At 33.7% G+C, this 18,196-nt stretch overlaps 2 protein-coding genes across 8 annotated transcripts; one reads left to right on the forward strand and one right to left on the reverse strand.

Annotated features, from left to right (window-relative positions):
* Positions 1 to 843: 843 nt before the first annotated feature.
* On the forward strand, positions 844 to 8,189 carry LOC132607436 (cystathionine beta-lyase, chloroplastic). Its single transcript, XM_060321397.1, has 13 exons — positions 844 to 984; positions 2,416 to 2,563; positions 2,655 to 2,803; positions 4,362 to 4,432; positions 4,527 to 4,618; positions 5,197 to 5,284; positions 5,362 to 5,473; positions 5,602 to 5,698; positions 5,794 to 5,875; positions 6,189 to 6,306; positions 7,264 to 7,371; positions 7,467 to 7,569; positions 7,765 to 8,189. Exons 1-13 carry the CDS (start codon positions 892 to 894, stop codon positions 7,938 to 7,940), a joined length of 1,437 nt encoding a protein of 478 aa, XP_060177380.1. The 5' UTR covers positions 844 to 891; the 3' UTR covers positions 7,941 to 8,189.
* A 249-nt stretch (positions 8,190 to 8,438) lies between these two features.
* On the reverse strand, positions 8,439 to 17,137 carry LOC132607437 (uncharacterized). 7 transcript variants are annotated; one of them, XM_060321404.1, is made up of 8 exons: positions 16,982 to 17,137; positions 13,383 to 13,541; positions 10,892 to 10,997; positions 10,237 to 10,410; positions 9,390 to 9,878; positions 9,243 to 9,311; positions 9,069 to 9,115; positions 8,439 to 8,864 (listed from the first exon to the last, which is right to left on the reverse strand). In XM_060321404.1, the coding sequence occupies exons 2-7, from the start codon at positions 13,428 to 13,430 to the stop codon at positions 9,084 to 9,086; spliced, it is 918 nt and encodes a 305-aa protein (XP_060177387.1). In that variant the 5' UTR covers positions 13,431 to 13,541; positions 16,982 to 17,137; the 3' UTR covers positions 8,439 to 8,864; positions 9,069 to 9,083. The 7 variants fall into 7 exon arrangements, with proteins under 7 accessions (XP_060177387.1, XP_060177382.1, XP_060177384.1 ...); XM_060321399.1 differs by having other exon boundaries at positions 9,069 to 9,145; XM_060321401.1 differs by having other exon boundaries at positions 9,225 to 9,311.
* Positions 17,138 to 18,196: the final 1,059 nt, after the last annotated feature.

Raw genomic sequence — 18,196 nt, forward strand, 5'->3', positions numbered from 1 at the left:
CAAGTGTTGTGGGCGCTTTATGCCAAGCCCAGGTGTTATTCAAGTTCATTTTAAGATGAATATTGTACTGGAAGCCTAGTTTATGTGCTCAAGCTGATTACAAGGCCTTTTCTCAACTCCCATTGGCGAAGATGGGGTGCATTCTATGCCTAAGTTTTGCCGAGCTGAGTTACCAGAGCTGAGTTACCAGTTACCTAGTACATGTGTTGGTGAGAGATAGTAGGTATTCGATAAAATAGTCCAAGTGTGTGCAAATTGGTCTGGACACCATCATTATTAAAAAAAAAAGTGATGGGCGTGTGTATTAGCTTGACATCTCATTTAAAGTTAAGACTCAACAATCATAATGCTATAAAACACAAAATTTATGACATTGCCTCAAATCACAAAATATCGTTGACGAAGTTATTGTTGACCTTTTTTTTTAACTTTAACTTTAAAATCAAAGATTATATTTATAAATGCTTATTCTACTTCAATTCAGAAAAGATTAAGAAATAAAAGTATTTCCTATTTTATTAGGAAAAAGAATTTTATTGTGATCTAAATAAAGTTTAATGGCGGGATTACTAAGTCTAGAATATCAGGTAAAAAAGTAAACGAGGTTATTCTATTTTAATGATAAAACGATATTAAGATTTTTTTACAATTTAAAGAGCTTTTAGAAGAAAAGTATTCTTTAAAAATAATTTTTTTATTAGGAAAATAATTATATTTAAAATGAAAAGAAACAATATATTTATTAAAAAAATGACATTTTTGATCTAATTAAGTAAAAACATGAACATTGTTGGACCTAAGGCATTTTTTTTTAAAACATTTTGATTATTAAATATAAATCTCAAAAAAACTTAATTAACTAGAGTATGCGTATGTATAACAAGCACCTTTATGAACAAGAGGACAATTTTATTGAAAATGGCATGTTCTTCTATGTCTCTCAAGCAGCCATTCACCTGTCTGCCTACCTACCCAAATATCCAGGTGACTATTTTTGTGTAAAATTCATTGGCTTAGAGAAATCTAAAACTGGGTTGTAATCTTTATTCAATTTAGGCCAGATAAATTGAAAAAAGATTGGATTTTTAATGCTTCACATAGTTGTTTTGCTTATTGGGGCGCTTTAATTTTCTAATGGAACTTAAGAATGTATAAAGTAAACCAATTTAAGCTTGAAAAGTTATCATCTTTGTGCTTCACACAATTTTCTTGCTTTTTTGGGCCTTTCCAATTCTTGTTTTTCAATGTGTTTTTTTTTTTGTGTAGTAATTATTCGCAGAAAGAAATATTAGGGAAATCTAGAACTGGGTTGTAATCTTTATTCAATTTTAGTACCAGAAATTGAAAAAAGATTGGATTTTTAATTGTTATTATGCTTCACATAGTTGTTGTGCTTATTGGGTGTCTCTAATATATTTTTTTTCAAACATAAGAATGTATAAGGTAAAGCAGTTGTTTTGCTTTTTTTGGGCCTTTCTGATTCTTTTTTTGTTCTGGGAAATATAAAGAATGTGTTGTTATTATTATTATTTTTTGTGTAATAATTATTAACAGAAAGATAATTTAGAGAAATGTAGAACTGGGTTGTAATCTTTATTCAATTTAGGCCTGAGAACTTGAAAAAAGATAGGATTTTTAATTGTTCTTATGCTTCTCGAGGTTCACACAATTGTTTTGCATATTGGGTCTCTCTAATTTTATTTTGTGGAACAGAATAATGTATAAAGTAAAGCAATTTAAGCTGGAAAAAAAAAGTCATCATCTTTGTGGTTCTATGAGCTTCACACAATTGTTTTGCTTTTTGGGCCTTTGTAATTTTTTTTTTTCTGGGGAACTTAAAGAATGTGTAATGTAAAGCAATTTTGATTGGTATTTCACACAAACTAAAGCTCTTGTTTAAGCTAAGGCAATATCTTCTAGATGTTTTGTGCATTTTTCCTAAACTTAGATAAAAAAAAAATATGATAGATTTCTTTTACTTGTACTCGTGAGAAGCCAAACAAGTGGCAAAAGTGTTACTTCTGATTAGGGCTGTTAAAATGATTAAAAAGACAAGGAAGCATCCAATCCGACTCGTTAAATATGGGTTGGGTAACTGTCCATTTAAAAATGGATTAAATACGGATATTATCCATACTATCCACTAAAAATGGATATCCATATTAGCATACCCATTTGTCGGTTTTTTTTTTCACGAGTTCTTGGCTTTTAACTTGTGTTCTCACCTGACTATTCCTGAAACCATGGATAATATGGATATCCGTCAGTTAACCCTTTTTTTTTTATCCGTGTTAAATATGGACGGGTTAGATATTTTATCCGTTTTTTGTTTAATCAGTTTTTGACCGCCCATATCCGATCTGACCCATCCGTTTGCCACTCCTACTTCTGATGGAATGTTGTGCTAATGTGTAGGATAAATTATCTGGGAACTTTCAAGTGACATTTGGGTGCATGAATGGGAAGGGAACTCTAATGGAAAAGAAATTCCAACTGAATTGCTCGAGAGACAAAGAGATGGATCTCAGTGCAGCAGCTTTAATTGTTGCCGAATGCATGGGTGGTATGTATCAAATCCATTTGCAGACGAGGATAAGCGAGTTTTATTCTTCTGGTTAATCTTATGCTAATAAGTATGTATTGATTGATGGCAGATACGGGGACTATGGAACTACCTCCTCAAGTTGAGGTTAGGGAAGCTAAAGAGCCAAGTGTTTCAACAATGTTGATGAACTTCAGTAATGAGTTTGATCCTTATGGTGCCTTAAGTACCCCCTTGTATCAAACATCTACTTTTAAGCAAGTAAGTTTCAAAGATACTTGCAAAGCTGCACTGTTTTTGTACAACAATTTTTTTTCTTAAAGAATTTAATGGGTGCAATTTTTGCAATCAATGCTCCTTAGTTACTTGTTTCTACTATGAGATGTAAACTGTCAAAATATTTGGAGGTTTTGTAGGATATATTGGATAAAGACATGCAGCAATTTGCAAATATTAATATGTGCAACAAGGATAAGAAAGGAAAGTTAGTATTACATGCAAAAGAGTAAAGACCAAAAGAAAGCAACTAGGACACAAGTTTTAATCTCCCTTCACACCTTTTCTTTTTATCGCATCTCTCTCTCTCTCTCTCTCTCTCTCTACTTTTAGGATTGTATTGTGTCTTGAGCATGCCTTCTACTGCTCTCTCCGTAACGTCCACATCACCACTATCGTCGACCCACCTTTTCTGAACCATTCACAATAATATGTAAAAGATTGGAAGTGGAATGCAACTCTATTACTCCCTTCGTTTCCATTTTGTTTGTCTTAGTTTGACTCGGTATAAGAAATTTTTTGAATCTTGTGGTCTCAAACTAAAGATGTGTGTAATGTACCAGAATGTTGTTTGAATTTTGTGGTCTTAAATGTGCCATGTAAGATGATGGGGGTAAAGAGTTACTAAATATAGAAAGTAGCATTCTTTTTGATACAAAGTAAAAAGGAAGTAAGACAAACAAATTGAAATGGAGGGAGTATTACGTTTTTTGAAGAAAATGTATTGCACTGTGTATATGTAAAAGACCCTCATAAATAGTAATGTGTTGTAGGAAAAGGTGAATAAATCAACGAGAGAGTGCACTTTTCCTTGGGCATTTAAGAAGAAAGAGTTATGGTCTTCATTTTTCATGAAGAAAAAGGACCAAATTAGAAAAGGTAGGACGAGGCAGCCTCTACAAAGTTAAGTGGTTAAACTCTGTGAGGTAGGAGAAGTCCTTAAAACTAATTAGTGGGAATGAGCTCAATCAAATTGAGAGAGCATGTCACAGAACTCTAACTAACTTGACGAAGAAAATTTTCCTGGACGAGTTGCTGCAAAAAGAAAAAGAGGGGATTTGCATTTGCTTACCCAGAAGGTCACTTATTATGGACACACATTTTAAAGCTAACCAAACGAATGCAATTGTGGATGGTTAACTAATTCCAGGACCTCCAACAGACCTTGGGATGACTTAATTAACTAGAGTAAATGGCCATACTACCTTCCAATAAACTAACTCCTTTGACTGAGTTATTCGGTCTGCAATGGTAATTTTGGCACATAACCGGCTGCAGCCATCCTAAAACAATTCTTGTCCTCGAGGATTATCTTTAGAAGGACAACTGAACCATTTAAGTAGCAGCTGCGCTTCAACCTTTGAGCATGGCAAAAAAAAAAAATCTGATCCAAGATAGCCTCAAGCTCCAGTAGGATATGACCATTGATAGAGAATGTTATGTTAATGGTTGGGATTGAGAACTATTAAGAATATTGTGTAGAATATTTTTGATATTTATGTCAGCATGTCTTAACCTTAATTGTCTCTATATCCTTCTGCAGCCCTCAGCGACCGAAAATGGGCAATATGATTATACACGGAGTGGAAATCCAACAAGGGATGTATTGGAAAAGTACGTTAAACCGTGTGCAGACTGCTAATAGTTGAAAGTTCATCTGTTAACATTATTGTTATCAATACCATTACCGCATTTTGAAAAATTTCAGGCTTCTTGCAGAGCTTGAGAAAGCAGATCGAGCATTTTGCTTTACCAGTGGAATGGCCGCCTTGGCAGCTGTAACTCGTCTCGTTCGAGCCGGTATATCTAAAAATCATACACGTAGTTCATTTGCATAAAAGATTGGACTTGTGCATATCAGATAAATTTGCAGCAAACTTGATTAACATCAGAAAAATAAACAATAATAATTTCATTGCAATATCGTTTTAAATAAACACGTGATTTGCATTTCCATATCGCTTTGAATTCCTTGATTATCCTGTTTTACTGTGTCGCTTGCATTATTTCATTGCAATATCGTTTTAAATCTTTTAACCTTATCTGACCCCCTTTTTATGCTTCTATTGAGCCGAGGGTCTCTCGGAAACAGCCATCCTACCTTGGTAGGAGTAAGGTCTGCGTACATTATACCCTCCCCAGACCCCAAGATGTGGGATTTCACTGGGCTGTTGTTGTTGTTGTAATTTAAAAAAAAAAAAAAAAAACTTGATCAACACCTTCTTGGAAGTTTGTTGTGCTCATTTAAGATGGTTATGCTTTCTAGCTGGATAAAACATTGAATCTTCGTTTGTGTCATGCTAGTATTTTCTTTCTTGACATCTAGGCAAGCAAATGATAGTTAGCAAAAGATTAGCTTCAGTTTGTTGATTTTATAGGTGAGGAGATTGTTGCCGGGGATGACATATATGGCGGTTCTGACCGGCTGCTGTCACAAGTTGTTCCAAAAGCCGGGATTGTGGTCAAGTTGGTATCTCGTTTATCGATGTAACTTTGTTTCCAATTAGGTTGTAAGAATTTTGATTGTCACCTTATTTGTACAGGCGAGTGGATACCACTAACTTAGATGAGGTTGCTTCTGTCATTAAACCATCGACAAAGCTTGTTTGGCTGGAGAGTCCAACCAACCCTCGTCAACAAATTTGTGATATTCGTGTGGGTAAATTGACAGTGGCATATGTAGATTATGCCCGTAGTGTTTTCAGCTTTCCATAGCTGATAGAGAGTAATATAATGAACTTCAAAAGATAATGACTGTTTTTGTCTCTTCTGATTTATTCTAGAAAATAGCCGAGATGGCTCATGCACATGGGGCTCTTGTGCTGGTGGATAACAGCATTATGTCCTCAGTATTGTCCCATCCTTTGGAGCTCGGAGCAGGTTTGTGCAAATACCCTTTTTTTCCCGATGTGCTAACTGGAGCACTCTCCAATAACATGCATGGGATGTTGGTGTACTTGTCCATGCTTTTGCAGACATTGTGATGCATTCAGCTACTAAGTTCATATCTGGTCATAGTGATCTCATGGCTGGGGTACTTGCTGTCAGAGGAGAAAGGTTTTTCCTCTATTTCGTATATGTTTCATATTTTGATTTATTGTTATCTTATGGTTGTTTATCCTTAATTTTCTTGAGTATTCTGTGGTTAAGGATGAAGTTTAAGATTTTTTTTTTTCTTCTCAAAAGAAATTAGTTCTTTTCCTGTTCATAAAGTTAAATTTAAGAAATCAGTTCATTGACAAGTCTATATCTGAAAATTCTTAGTTAGATATGTATAAAGTATTGAATGTAAATGTCTGATGCTCTTTTTCTCTTAGAACATCTCAAGTGCCCTTTTGATAATTTGCTTACAAATTTTCCTATTAACCAGATTGGCGAAGGAGGTGTACTTCCTACAAAATTCTGAAGGTGCAGGGTTAGCGCCATTCGATTGTTGGCTTTGTTTAAGAGGAATCAAAACAATGGCTCTTCGCGTTCAAAAACAACAGGTTTAATTTTTTTTGCTTTTCTTTTCTTTTGTGGTTAAATTAGTTGTCCCACCACTCTTTCTAGAAACATATATGCCTTCCTGCATCTTCCTTAATCTATTATTCTAAATTATACATTCAAATCGAATCATCGAGGAGATGCTACGATGAAGAGCTCATAAAATGCAAAACTTCAGAAGGGAATATTGATGGCATTTGTTTAAGACATAATTAAATGAATAAAAATATCCCAAACCTGTTACATTAAGCTTTGGATGTAGTGGTTTACAAAATTTATAATAGTATCAGCGTAGACGAAGGTCCTGAGGTTGAGTCTAGTTGTTATCCACCGCAAAAGAATTTTCGCGTGCTTGGCCCAAAGAATATTTTGGCCAACACATGAGGTGGGGCGTTAAGGTGTAATCGAATAAATAGAAGTGTTACCTCTAGTAGCTTAAACTTTAGATGAGGTGATTAACATTCTGCACGGTATTAAAGAAATCTGACCCGCACCAGGGGTGTGTTTTAAGACAAAATATATATAAATAAAAGTTCTATCACTCTCGTGATTTCTGCTTTTAGATGAGGTGGTTCATACTATTCAACATTATCCTCGGGAAAATTATGAAAAGCAAAATTTCGAAGTCCCAATAAGAGAATTTGGGGCATAAATCTGTGAAATTCTTGAAAAGAAGACATAACAAGGGGCTGATATGAAAATGGACAAGTCCTCAATTTTCTGATGAATATTTCTGTTACTAAGAATGTCTCTTTCATCTTTAGCCAGCAGTTACTTGGTTGAGAACCTGAAATAATAGGATTCTTGGGTGTTGTTTCCCTTATTTTGCTTTTATTGGCAAGTGGTTGCTGGGCAGTCAGCATTTGCATAAAGATTCCGTTGATGATATGTATTTACATTTGGAGGTGCATGTTTGAGAGTGGTGTGGTTTCTAATTAAATAATTTCAATATATTGCAGGAAAATGCACAAAAAATTGCTGAATTTTTAGCTTCCCATCCACAAGTGAAGAAGGTCAACTATGCAGGTCTTCCTGACCATCCAGGGAGATCTTTGCACTTTTCTCAGGTATTTCAGACACGTGATATTTTGGGAATTTGAACTAAGACACTTGGGAGTTTTCCCTTGATAGATATGTGTCTGAAATTTTGATCAATTTACAGGCCACGGGTGCAGGATCAGTGCTGAGTTTTCTGACAGGTTCTTTGGCACTCTCTAAGCATGTCGCTGAGGCTACCAAATACTTCAGCATTACTGTCAGTTTTGGTTAGTTTCATCTTATGCTCAATTACTTTTTCCGCTAGTGAGATCACTTTTTCCTATAGAAATGTACAATACCTAATGATGTTTGCCTTTTTCTCTCTTTTCCCTTTTGTGATGCCATTCATTATATTCCCGTCCTTGCATTTGCATTTTCCTTTTGTCGTTATCAAATGTGTTGTCTGGTCCTCAAATTTGCAGGAAGTGTCAAGTCACTCATAAGCTTGCCTTGCTTCATGTCCCATGCAAGCATACCTGGTGAAGTACGAGAGGCTAGAGGTCTTACTGAAGACCTGGTTCGAATTTCTGTTGGGATCGAAGATGTTAATGACTTGATAGATGATTTAGACTATGCACTCAAGAGTGGGCCTGCCTAGAAGATTAAGCAAAGTTTGTGGGACGGATGCCAAGCTTAAGTACACTTTCTATTGTAAGCTTTGTCGCGTCATTTCATCTCAGTGATTTATTTGATATTCCTGGTTAGTGCAAAATGTCCTGATATTGAGAGATCCTGCAATTCATTCCATGTAATCAAGTTTGCTCTCTTTGGAGTTCTCAGTTTGGTATTTGGGCAAAATTAATTAAGGAGTTGGAAAGGCGATCAATTCACGGCATGTTGCTATCCATTTTGTTGTTTCGACACCTTTTGGTTGATTTCGACTAGATTGTCTGTCAATTGTTTTTATTTTATATATATAACCTTTCGTGTCTAAGCCAACCTGCCACAGGATACCTGCTACCTTCTAGCAGTGCACAGGTACCGAATAATTTTATCAATCAGGGCTGCGTAACGAGTCTAAGGTTACAGAAGCCTTCACCTACTTTGATAGGTATAGCATTGCAAGCAAAAGAAAGAGTTTGGACAGATGTAAAGATATCACAAATGACCGGTAAATTTATGTATAAATAATTTACAATTGATGCAAGTCGCGAAGCATCCCATCTTTTCCCTCAGCTTTTAAGGGAAAAAGAAACACAACTTCAGGTCATTTTAAGAAAAATATTACACAGACCTTTCAAAAACTTAAAAAAAAAAAAAAATACAAACATCAGATCTTATTCATCACAATCCTGTTAACAGAACTCACAACAAAATAATGCTTTATTTCTAGGATAAAGCAGAATAACCAATTTCCAAGAGCTTTTGTTTATATTATTTCATGTTTATCCCAGAACCAGAGACCTGTCAGCCATAATGATTAGCTTGAAAGGTGTCCAACTAATGCCGTTCAAAAGGGGGTCAAAGCACTTCCTTTCGCAATCCTATTTACAAAACCTTCTTAGTCCAGGGGCCATTAAACCTGCAACAATTGCAAAAAACGAAAAAAAAAAATGTCAAATGTCTAGCACCAATATAAGAAAGAATGCGTATTGATTGGAAACTATCAATGTTAGTAACAAAATACAGAACAAATCACAAATTTCTCAGCTATGGACATTAGCCTGGAGTACTACTAAACTATACTCCCTAACCAGAAAATTTTGAATTCAAGACAAGATGGTACCATCTGATTGTTCACTCAATCACTGGCAAAATCTTCGAAGCTCAAGCCTTCAGACATAGCATCCAACCTTTTAGTGTCTGCTAAAATGTGAGGCGTCGATATATAACTACTTGTCTACCAGGTTAAGGAAACCAATTAACATGTCACACGACTAACCTTGATGTTCTCTCCTACCTTGAGGATCGAAGAAATTGTTAACATCTGTTGCCAGGAAGGCTGATCCAGAATAGCTATCCAAAATATCTACAAATGACAGAAATTTAAAGATAAGAATGCGCATTTGAGATAAATATCAACCAAAAAGAGAGGGCAGGCACAAACCAGAACCGTTAGAAAAGTCAGCTGTTAAGTCTGACAAACTAAAGTTTCGAGGAATCTGCCCCAAGAAACCAAATGAAGATGTATCAGCATCCAATACAGTCTCATTTACTGGTTGTGAATCTGATTCTACACTGCTGAAAGATGATACAGAAGGATCCGTAATTCCAGGATGAGCTTCGAGGATATTTGTCTCAGTACCATACAGGAAGGGTAAATTGCCTGAATAACCAGATTCTGACTTGATCATCCCCCCTCTCACACCTTGCTGCATTCCCATATTTGAGCTGTGAGCCAATAGCATGTTCGAGGATGCATCATTTCTTCTTGCATGAGCAGCGACATCAATAGCAGTTTGCATACATGGTTGGAGTGAGGACACACCATTAGTGTATACGTGAGATAAATTGGCATTAGCAGTCTGGTGCACATTCTCAGGCTTCACATTAGGTCCAGCATGATCTCTTGCTTGACATGTTGAGTTTGGTGGGACTGTAAAAGTGTAACAGTCATAAATTAAACCTTCATCCTTATTCAACAAGTCACTGATCAAAATGATTGCATAATCAAGCATGAGACTTCAATTTCAGTGTTGCACCGGCAGTCCAGATTATAACGTATATTAGTTTTTTTTTTTTTTTTTTTGAGTATAACAATTTGCAAAATTCACATGCTGCTCAGCCATTTTCATGGCTTAAGCCTTTCCCCTAGTAATCCATTCTCAAGCTGATAACCCAGTTTTTGTTCTAACAATTCAAAGACACAATTGAAACGGGAAAAAAAAACCAGCAGAACAATTATCTCCAGGAAGATCAATAATCAACATAGCAATCCAAGATATTATGCCTACTTTGCCGAATCTGAGATCCATTAGACATGGGGATTGATCCAGTTGGAAACATCTGCATTCCCTCAACCTGTCTCTCAAGCAAATCATTGAATCTCTCTATTTGATTCTTCAGCATCAACCTTAAATGATATGCCCTGAAAAACTCGTGGTTTTCTTCTTCAAGCTTCTGCCACACTGGAAACATATCTAGATGTCAGACTCTTATCTCTTCCGCAAGATACACATGGAGCATATAGATAAAACACCTCGCTTACAGAACTTGAGAAATGGGAGATTGACCAAGTGAATCAAGAAAATAAAATTTCAGATATCTCATTTCCATCACACTTCAGCTTAAAAGTTAGTTCCTCTAGTTACTAATTCTTTCCTTGAAATATAAGTAGGTGAACGAGTGCTTGTCATTGAAAGAAAAACAAATGATCACAACTGTGTCCTCTTCATTGGATCAATTCTGATAACAGGACGATTTACGTAGTGATTTTTCTTTTCCTGGTCATTTAATCCTAGTTTACGTAATTAAAAGGTCACAGTCTGTATGTTTTTTCTTCCTCCCAAGTCATTAAATCCCAAAATTGTATCTGAGTAGATATGGTACTCTGCTAGCTTCATAACGGCAAAAAATATGAACAAAATGTTGGGAAGAGAAAGGACGAACCAAGTTCAGTGAAACCAGGCTCAATTTTTGCTTGATCTAAGAGGGTTCTGACAACTTCCTCCTGGTTCATGTAAAGCTGTAGACATCTTTCTATCAGATTTTGCACCTGACATCAAAGAAACTCATGTTAAAAGAGAAAAAGGCATGTGGCACGCAAACAATTATACAGCCAGAAAGAACTTGATTATTGTGTAAGGCCTCTCTTTACGTGTACGAATGAACTTAATGATGTAACATTTGTGTTAAACCAACAACAGTTAAAGAGGTTCCAAATTTCTAACTATAACAAGACAACCCAAGTTCCAAATATCTAACTATAACAAGACAACCCCTATTGCAGAAGAACAGCTAAAAAGCAACCGTAATTGCAAGTTATGAACAGTGAACCTGCAAATAAAGAATTAGAAACCTATTACAGATTTGTACAGATTTGGAAGTATCAACTGCATCAGCACCTAAAACATAGAACTTCGAAGCTAGGCCTCAGAATCCCATTTCCGATAAGAATTAGACAAAAAGTTACAAGAGATTAGCTAGGTCCATCAAGACAATGCAATACTGTTCTCTATCATAAATTTCCATTGGAAATTGAAAAAATTAAAAAAAGTCAACTAGCACTTGGTCGGTCCATAAGGAGATTACTGTTCTCTATGATAATTTAGCTTACATCTTCAAAAGGGAACTAGGGAAGCAAAAATTCATATTTCTTTTTTCTACCCTTTTAACAAATCATCTCTTCTGATTGTTGCTTTGACTGAGATATTACTTGAAATCTTTCCTTGCAATTGGATAAGTTACTTGAACATCTTCCATATTCCACAGAATCAACAATTGACAGGTAACAACTTGGGCACTGTGACTACCGTGTGTTGTTAATCTAAAATCTATGTTCTAAGGGAGAAAAAGAAAAGAAAAAGAGCGGCATCTTCTCTATCCAAACAATTATCCAGAATTATTCATCAAGAAGGCATGAATTTACAGGATCACAAACTTTATGATAGGAAGTCCGAAATCGGTAGAACATTTATGTGTTCCTACGGGATTGTTGGGACTCTGTACTGTTATCTCCTGTATTCTTAAAAGATCTGATAAAACAGCGAAGTGTTTATATCTTCAAGCCAAGTAACTAATTGGGAGTAGAGAATCACAGGGATTTTAATCTCCAAACTGGAAGTAGAAAACCACAAAGAGTTTAGTCTCCTGAAGACATAAAGTAAGATGAATATAAAAAATGTCAACGTAAACAGAATTCCTTAAGATTGTTAATAATTTTCTGTATTCATCTTGTTTTCTGTTTTTGGGAGACCAAAATCCTCGTGGTTTTCTACTCCCTTTTTGTAGACTAAAATCCTTGTGATTTCTACTCCGATTTGTTACTCAGTTTGAAGATATAAAAACTTCACTATTTTATTAGAGATTACAATCTCAAGTAATTTAATCCCCTCACTGTTGCCCAAGGTATTGGATTAGTTCCTCCCAGCTTAGAACGTAATAAACTATTCTGTGATAGTGGCACATCAAATACAGAACTTCGGGTTAACTCAAAGAACGGTGCAAATCACACTTGACACTCACTTTTGTCTTCAAAAACAATGCAGAAAAAGAGGGCAAGAAGATTTCAAATTTTAGTGTTTTCAGTATATCAAATCTGAAGTGAACCCTCTGCATTTATAGCCAGCAATAGGTGTCTGTTTAGAATTTAGGTGTGTCGCCGAGCGAGGGCATACCATCTTCCCAACTCTTTAAGCTAGAGCGGAAGTGCTTTTGGATTTATACCCAACAATTTTTTTTTTGTCCTTCCTATGTAGAACAAAGTCCCTTCATTTCCCATTCATTAGCTAATCCAAAGGTCATGGGATCAAACCTCATTCACACTAAAAACGCAGCACATACAACATGAAATCCTTGGTGCTCCTCACATCATTAACCACGGTGCTCATCAACAACCTGAAAATGGGTCTTCAGATACTTCCTCCCATTCAGATGATTCAGCTTATTATGGAGACCATCAACTGATTTAGATGGTAGGTTTATCACAACTGACCCAAAGGGTGATGGTCAGTGGGTTATAAACATCGACTACAAGATTAACTAACACAACCTAGTTATCTGCATTAAACCACAGAAGAAAGTTCTAACTAATAGCCCTGCTTACATAATCTGGCAGTCTCTTCAATTAAAAAGACGTAAATTCATGGATATGCATGGTTAGGCAAAATTCTAGAGGAATGAAATACCTTAATACGAATTAAATGAAATAATTGCAACTGCAAAGAGTGTTTCTATCTAAGCACTAAAGTGCAATCAAAATTTATAAGCTTAAAGATAAAAATGCATGCTCTATCTTCTTCCATTGCATTCCTACTATTACTAATTTATCTAAGTCCCGGACAAGTCGCGGTCGTCTATATGATCCTCGCTGTCCATGTTTCTCTATTAGATGATTTGTACAAGCAATGCATAAAAACAATGATTTAAGCTATTGGCTTACCAGTTGTATATCTTGGCGTGAGATCTTCTTAACCTCCCCCTCAGACATTTTCAATCTTTCAATACTGAAAAACTCAGCAAAATAATTCGTGTTGACAAGGTCTTGCAAAGGAATGTAATCCACCTCTTGCTAACAAATATGCAAAACAACTGATTCCTCCTGATAACATAAAGTAAACTCAGTATTAGACGCTTAAAATTACCAAATATCCCAAAAAGAAAAGACAAACAAAAGCAAAAGCAGATACCCTAACTCGTCCATGAGGTACATGACGCTATAGCATCAATCAAGTAACAGTAAAATACAGCTTTTAAGAGTCCAGAAGAAACTAAGAAAATTTATCCACTACAACTAATTTCTGATTTTTTAATATTTATTTGTTTCAATTTCAATAATTCAAAAATAATTCCCCTAATATTGAACCAAGATGGCTCCAGAAACATTTACAACACAAATAATTTCAAGCAGCTCATTTTTTTTCCAATACCGTACGAAAATGAACTCTAATGACGTAATATTAAGCAAAATAGCTCTACGAACAATCCTAAGCCTTTAACTTAAATACATCAATATAACTGAACCGAAATCATGTTAATTACGCAGAAAAAAAAAACACAGAAACCTATTTCTTCAAGGAAAATGAACTCTAATGACATAATATTAAGCAAAATAGCTCTACGAACAATCCTAAGCCTTTAACTTAACTACATCAATATAACTGAACCAAAATCATGTTAATTACGCAGAAAAAAAAACAGAGAAACCTATTTCTTCAAGGAAAATGAACTCTAATGACGTAATATTAGGCAAAATAGCTCTACGAACAATCCTAAGCCTTTAACTTAACTACATCAATATAACTGAACCAAAATCATGTTAATTACGCAGAAAAAAAAACACAGAAACCTATTTCTTCAAGGAAAATGAACTCTAATGACGTATTATTAAGAAAAATAGCTCTACGAACAATCCTAAGCCTTTAACTTAAATACATCAATATAATGAACCAAAATCATGTTAATTACGCAGAAAAAAAAACACAGAAACCTATTTCTTCAAGGAAAATGAACTCTAATGACGTAATATTAAGCAGAATAGCTCTACGAACAATCCTAAGCCTTTAACTTAACTACGTCAATATAACTCAACCAAAATCATATTAATTACTCAGAAAAAAAAAAAAACACAGAAACCTATTTCTTCAAGAAAAATGAACTCTAATGACGTAATATTAAGCAAAATAGCTCTACGAACAATCCTAAGCCTTTAACTTAAATACATCAATATAATTGAACCAAAATCATGTTAATTACGCAGAAAAAAAAAACACAGAAACCTATTACTTCGAGGAAAATGAACTCTAATGATGTATTATTAAGCAAAATAGCTCTATGAACAATCCTAAGCTTTAACTTAACTATATCAATGTAACTGAACCAAAATCATGTTAATTACGCAGAAAAAAAACACAGAAACCTATTTGTTCAAGGAAAATGAACTTTAATGACATAATATTAAGCAAAATAGCTCTGTGAACAATCCTAAGCCTTTAACTTAACTACATGAATATAACTGAACCAAAATCATGTTAATAACATTAATTGCGATATAATATTAAACAAAATAGGTCTATGAATAATCTTAAGCCTTTCACTAAACTACATCAATACAACTGAATCAAAATCATGTTAATTACGAAGAAACAGAACACAAAAACCTATTTCTTCAAGCAAAATAAATAAAGGTAAGCCTTTAACTTAACTACATCAGTATAATTGAATCAAAATCAAGTTAATTACGAAGAAACAAAACACAAAAACCTATTTCTTCAAGGAAACCAAAAAAGGAGCTTCAAGTCAATTTTATGTACAAAAACATTAATTGCGATATAATATTAAGGAAAATAGCTCTACGAACAATCCTAAGCCTTTCACTTAACTATATCAATATATCTGAACCAAAATCATGTTAATTAAGACGAAAATATAACACAAGAACCTATTTCTTCAAGCAAAATAATTAACGGAGTTCTAGGTCAATATAAGATTAAACAAAATAGCTCTAAGAACAATCCTAAGCCTTTCACTTAACTACATCAAGATAAACTGAACCAAAATCATGTTAATTACACAGAAAAAAACATAAAAACCTATTTCTTCAAGGAAAATGAACTCTAATGACGTAATATTAAGCAAAATAGCTCTATGAACAATCCTAAGCCTTTCACTTAATTACATCAATATAATTGAATCAAAATCATGTTAATTACGAAGAAACAAAACACAAAAAAATACGTATTTTTTTTCATTGAAAACAAAAAAAGGCGTTTCAGGCCAATTTTACGTCCAAAAACGACTTCTATTAACATTTATAATATTAAAAAAAAAAAAATACCTCTATGAACAATCCTAAGCTTTTCACTTAATTATATCAATATAACTGAATCAAAATCATGTTAGAGCCTGTTTGGATGGGCTTATTTTAAGCAGCTTATAAGCTGTTTTAGATAAGCTAAGTCAAACGGGCCCAATTAATTTTTTGAGCTTATTTTAAGCACAAAATGACTTTAAGCTGGCCAGCCAAACACTTAAAAAAGCTGAAAACGGCTTATAAGCAACTTATAAGCCAATCCAAACGGGCTCTTAGTTACGCAGAAAAAAATACGACAGCCTATTTCTTCAAGGAAAACAAAAAAAAGGTGTTTTAGGTCAATTTTACGTACAAAAACGACTTCTACTAACATTAATTGTGATATAATACTAAGCAAAATAGCTCTATGAACAATTCTAAGCCTTTAACTTAACTACATCAATATAACTGAACCAAAATCAAGTTAATTACGAAGAAACAAAACACAAAACCTATTTCTTCAAGCAAAATAAATAAAGGTAAGCCTTAAACTTAACTACATCAATATAACTGAACCAAAATCAAGTTAATTACGAAGAAACAAAACACAAAACCTATTTCTTCGAGCAAAATAAATAAAGGTAAGCCTTTACATCAGTACAATTAAATCAAAATCACGTTAAATACGTAGAGAAAAAAACAACACAAACACCTATTTCTTCAAGGAAGCAAAAAAGGAGTTTAATATTTCAAGGCTCAAGCAGCTAATTTTTTTTTTCCCCAAATACCGTACAAAAACGAACTCTAATGACGTAATCTTAAGCAAAATAATTCTATGTACAATCCTAAGCCTTTAACTTAACTACATCAATATAACTGAACCAAAATCAAGTTAATTACGAAGAAACAAAATAACATAAAAACCTAATTGCCACATAATATTAAACAAAAAAATCTCTATGAACAATCCTAAGCTTTTAACTTAATTACATCAATATAACTGAATCAAAATCATGTTAATTGAGCAGGAAAAAAAAACACAAAAACCTAATTGCGATATAATATTAAACAAAAATAGCTCAATTTTACAATTTTACGTACAAAAACAACTTCTAATAACACTAATTGCGATATAATAACAATATATAACTGAACCAAAATCATGTTAACTGAGCAGAAAAAATAATAATACAAAGACCTATTTTTTTTTTCAAGGAAAATAAATAAAAAGGATTTTTAGGTAATTTTACCTAAAATATAATAAGTTGACCGGAAAACCCCGCTGTAATCGCCGGTTGCCGGTAACTCCGATTTAGTTCTTCTCTCCCTCGCTTTTTTGCAAAGTTGTTTGAATGAACAGATCATATGGAAGACTAGAATCTTCTATTATTCTTGTCTTTTTAACCCCCCCATTATTATAGAATATACGTTTTAAATGCCCACTTGTTTTATATTTTCTCTTTTCAGTACCAACTTGTTGAGTTGTTTTTTTTTTTTTATTGTCAATTGACCCCCAATATTCCAAAATATAAACAGTTCCCTCTTCTTCTTCTTTTCAAATACAACCTCCGTTTTAATTTGTTTGTCTCACTTTCTTTTTTAGTTCGTTAAAAAAAGAATGGGTTTTTTCTTTTTTTGGAAACTCTTTAATTTTAACTTTTCACATGACATGTTTATGATCACAAGATTAAATAGTACATTCTAATTATCTTTAATTTAAGACCACAAGCTTTAAAAGTATTCTTTATTTTCTTAAATTTCATGTCAAGTCAAAACCACGCAAATAAATTGAAACGAGGGGTAGTAGTTTTCAGTTATCAGATTCTACTCATCTATTTGAATCGAGCTTATGAACTACTAGTTCTTTTATAGTGCCAAATTAATACCCTCTCCATTTGAATTCATAAATATGGCGGTAATTCTTTCGATTTTGAGGTGTCTCAAAATATTTTATGTGTTTTATCAGTAATAATATAATTATATGCGAAGCTCATGAGTTTCTAAATTAATTTATTAATCAAATAAGCTTTTACTGTGTTGTTTTTTTGTTTCAATTAATTTTACACTCCATTTGTTCCATTTAAGTGTCTTTTGAAGTTTTTGCACAATCAATTTAGATTAGTCAAAGTCATATAGATTGACTCGATTAATAATGGTAAAAGCAAAAAAAAAAAAAAAAAAAAAAAAAAGAGGGTGGATTCATCAAAAAAATGGGCTAGCTTTATGTGTTTTCAGCCTATGGTACGCATTATCAGTCTATCTTATCTATTCTCCTGTATTCAAGTTGCAATCAACAATATGAAAAAAGTAGATAAAGATATACACCATTAAATTTTAGTTGGACTTGTCATTTCACTAGTATTTTCAAGATTCAGTTAATTACCATTAAAAATATGTCAAACTTAGAATCTGACATAGGTATACAAATGCTACCGAACGGTACTTAAAATAATATTGAGATCTTT

Source organism: Lycium barbarum, chromosome 8 (genome assembly GCF_019175385.1).
Source record: "Lycium barbarum isolate Lr01 chromosome 8, ASM1917538v2, whole genome shotgun sequence".
Classification (NCBI taxonomy): Eukaryota; Viridiplantae; Streptophyta; class Magnoliopsida; order Solanales; family Solanaceae; genus Lycium; species Lycium barbarum.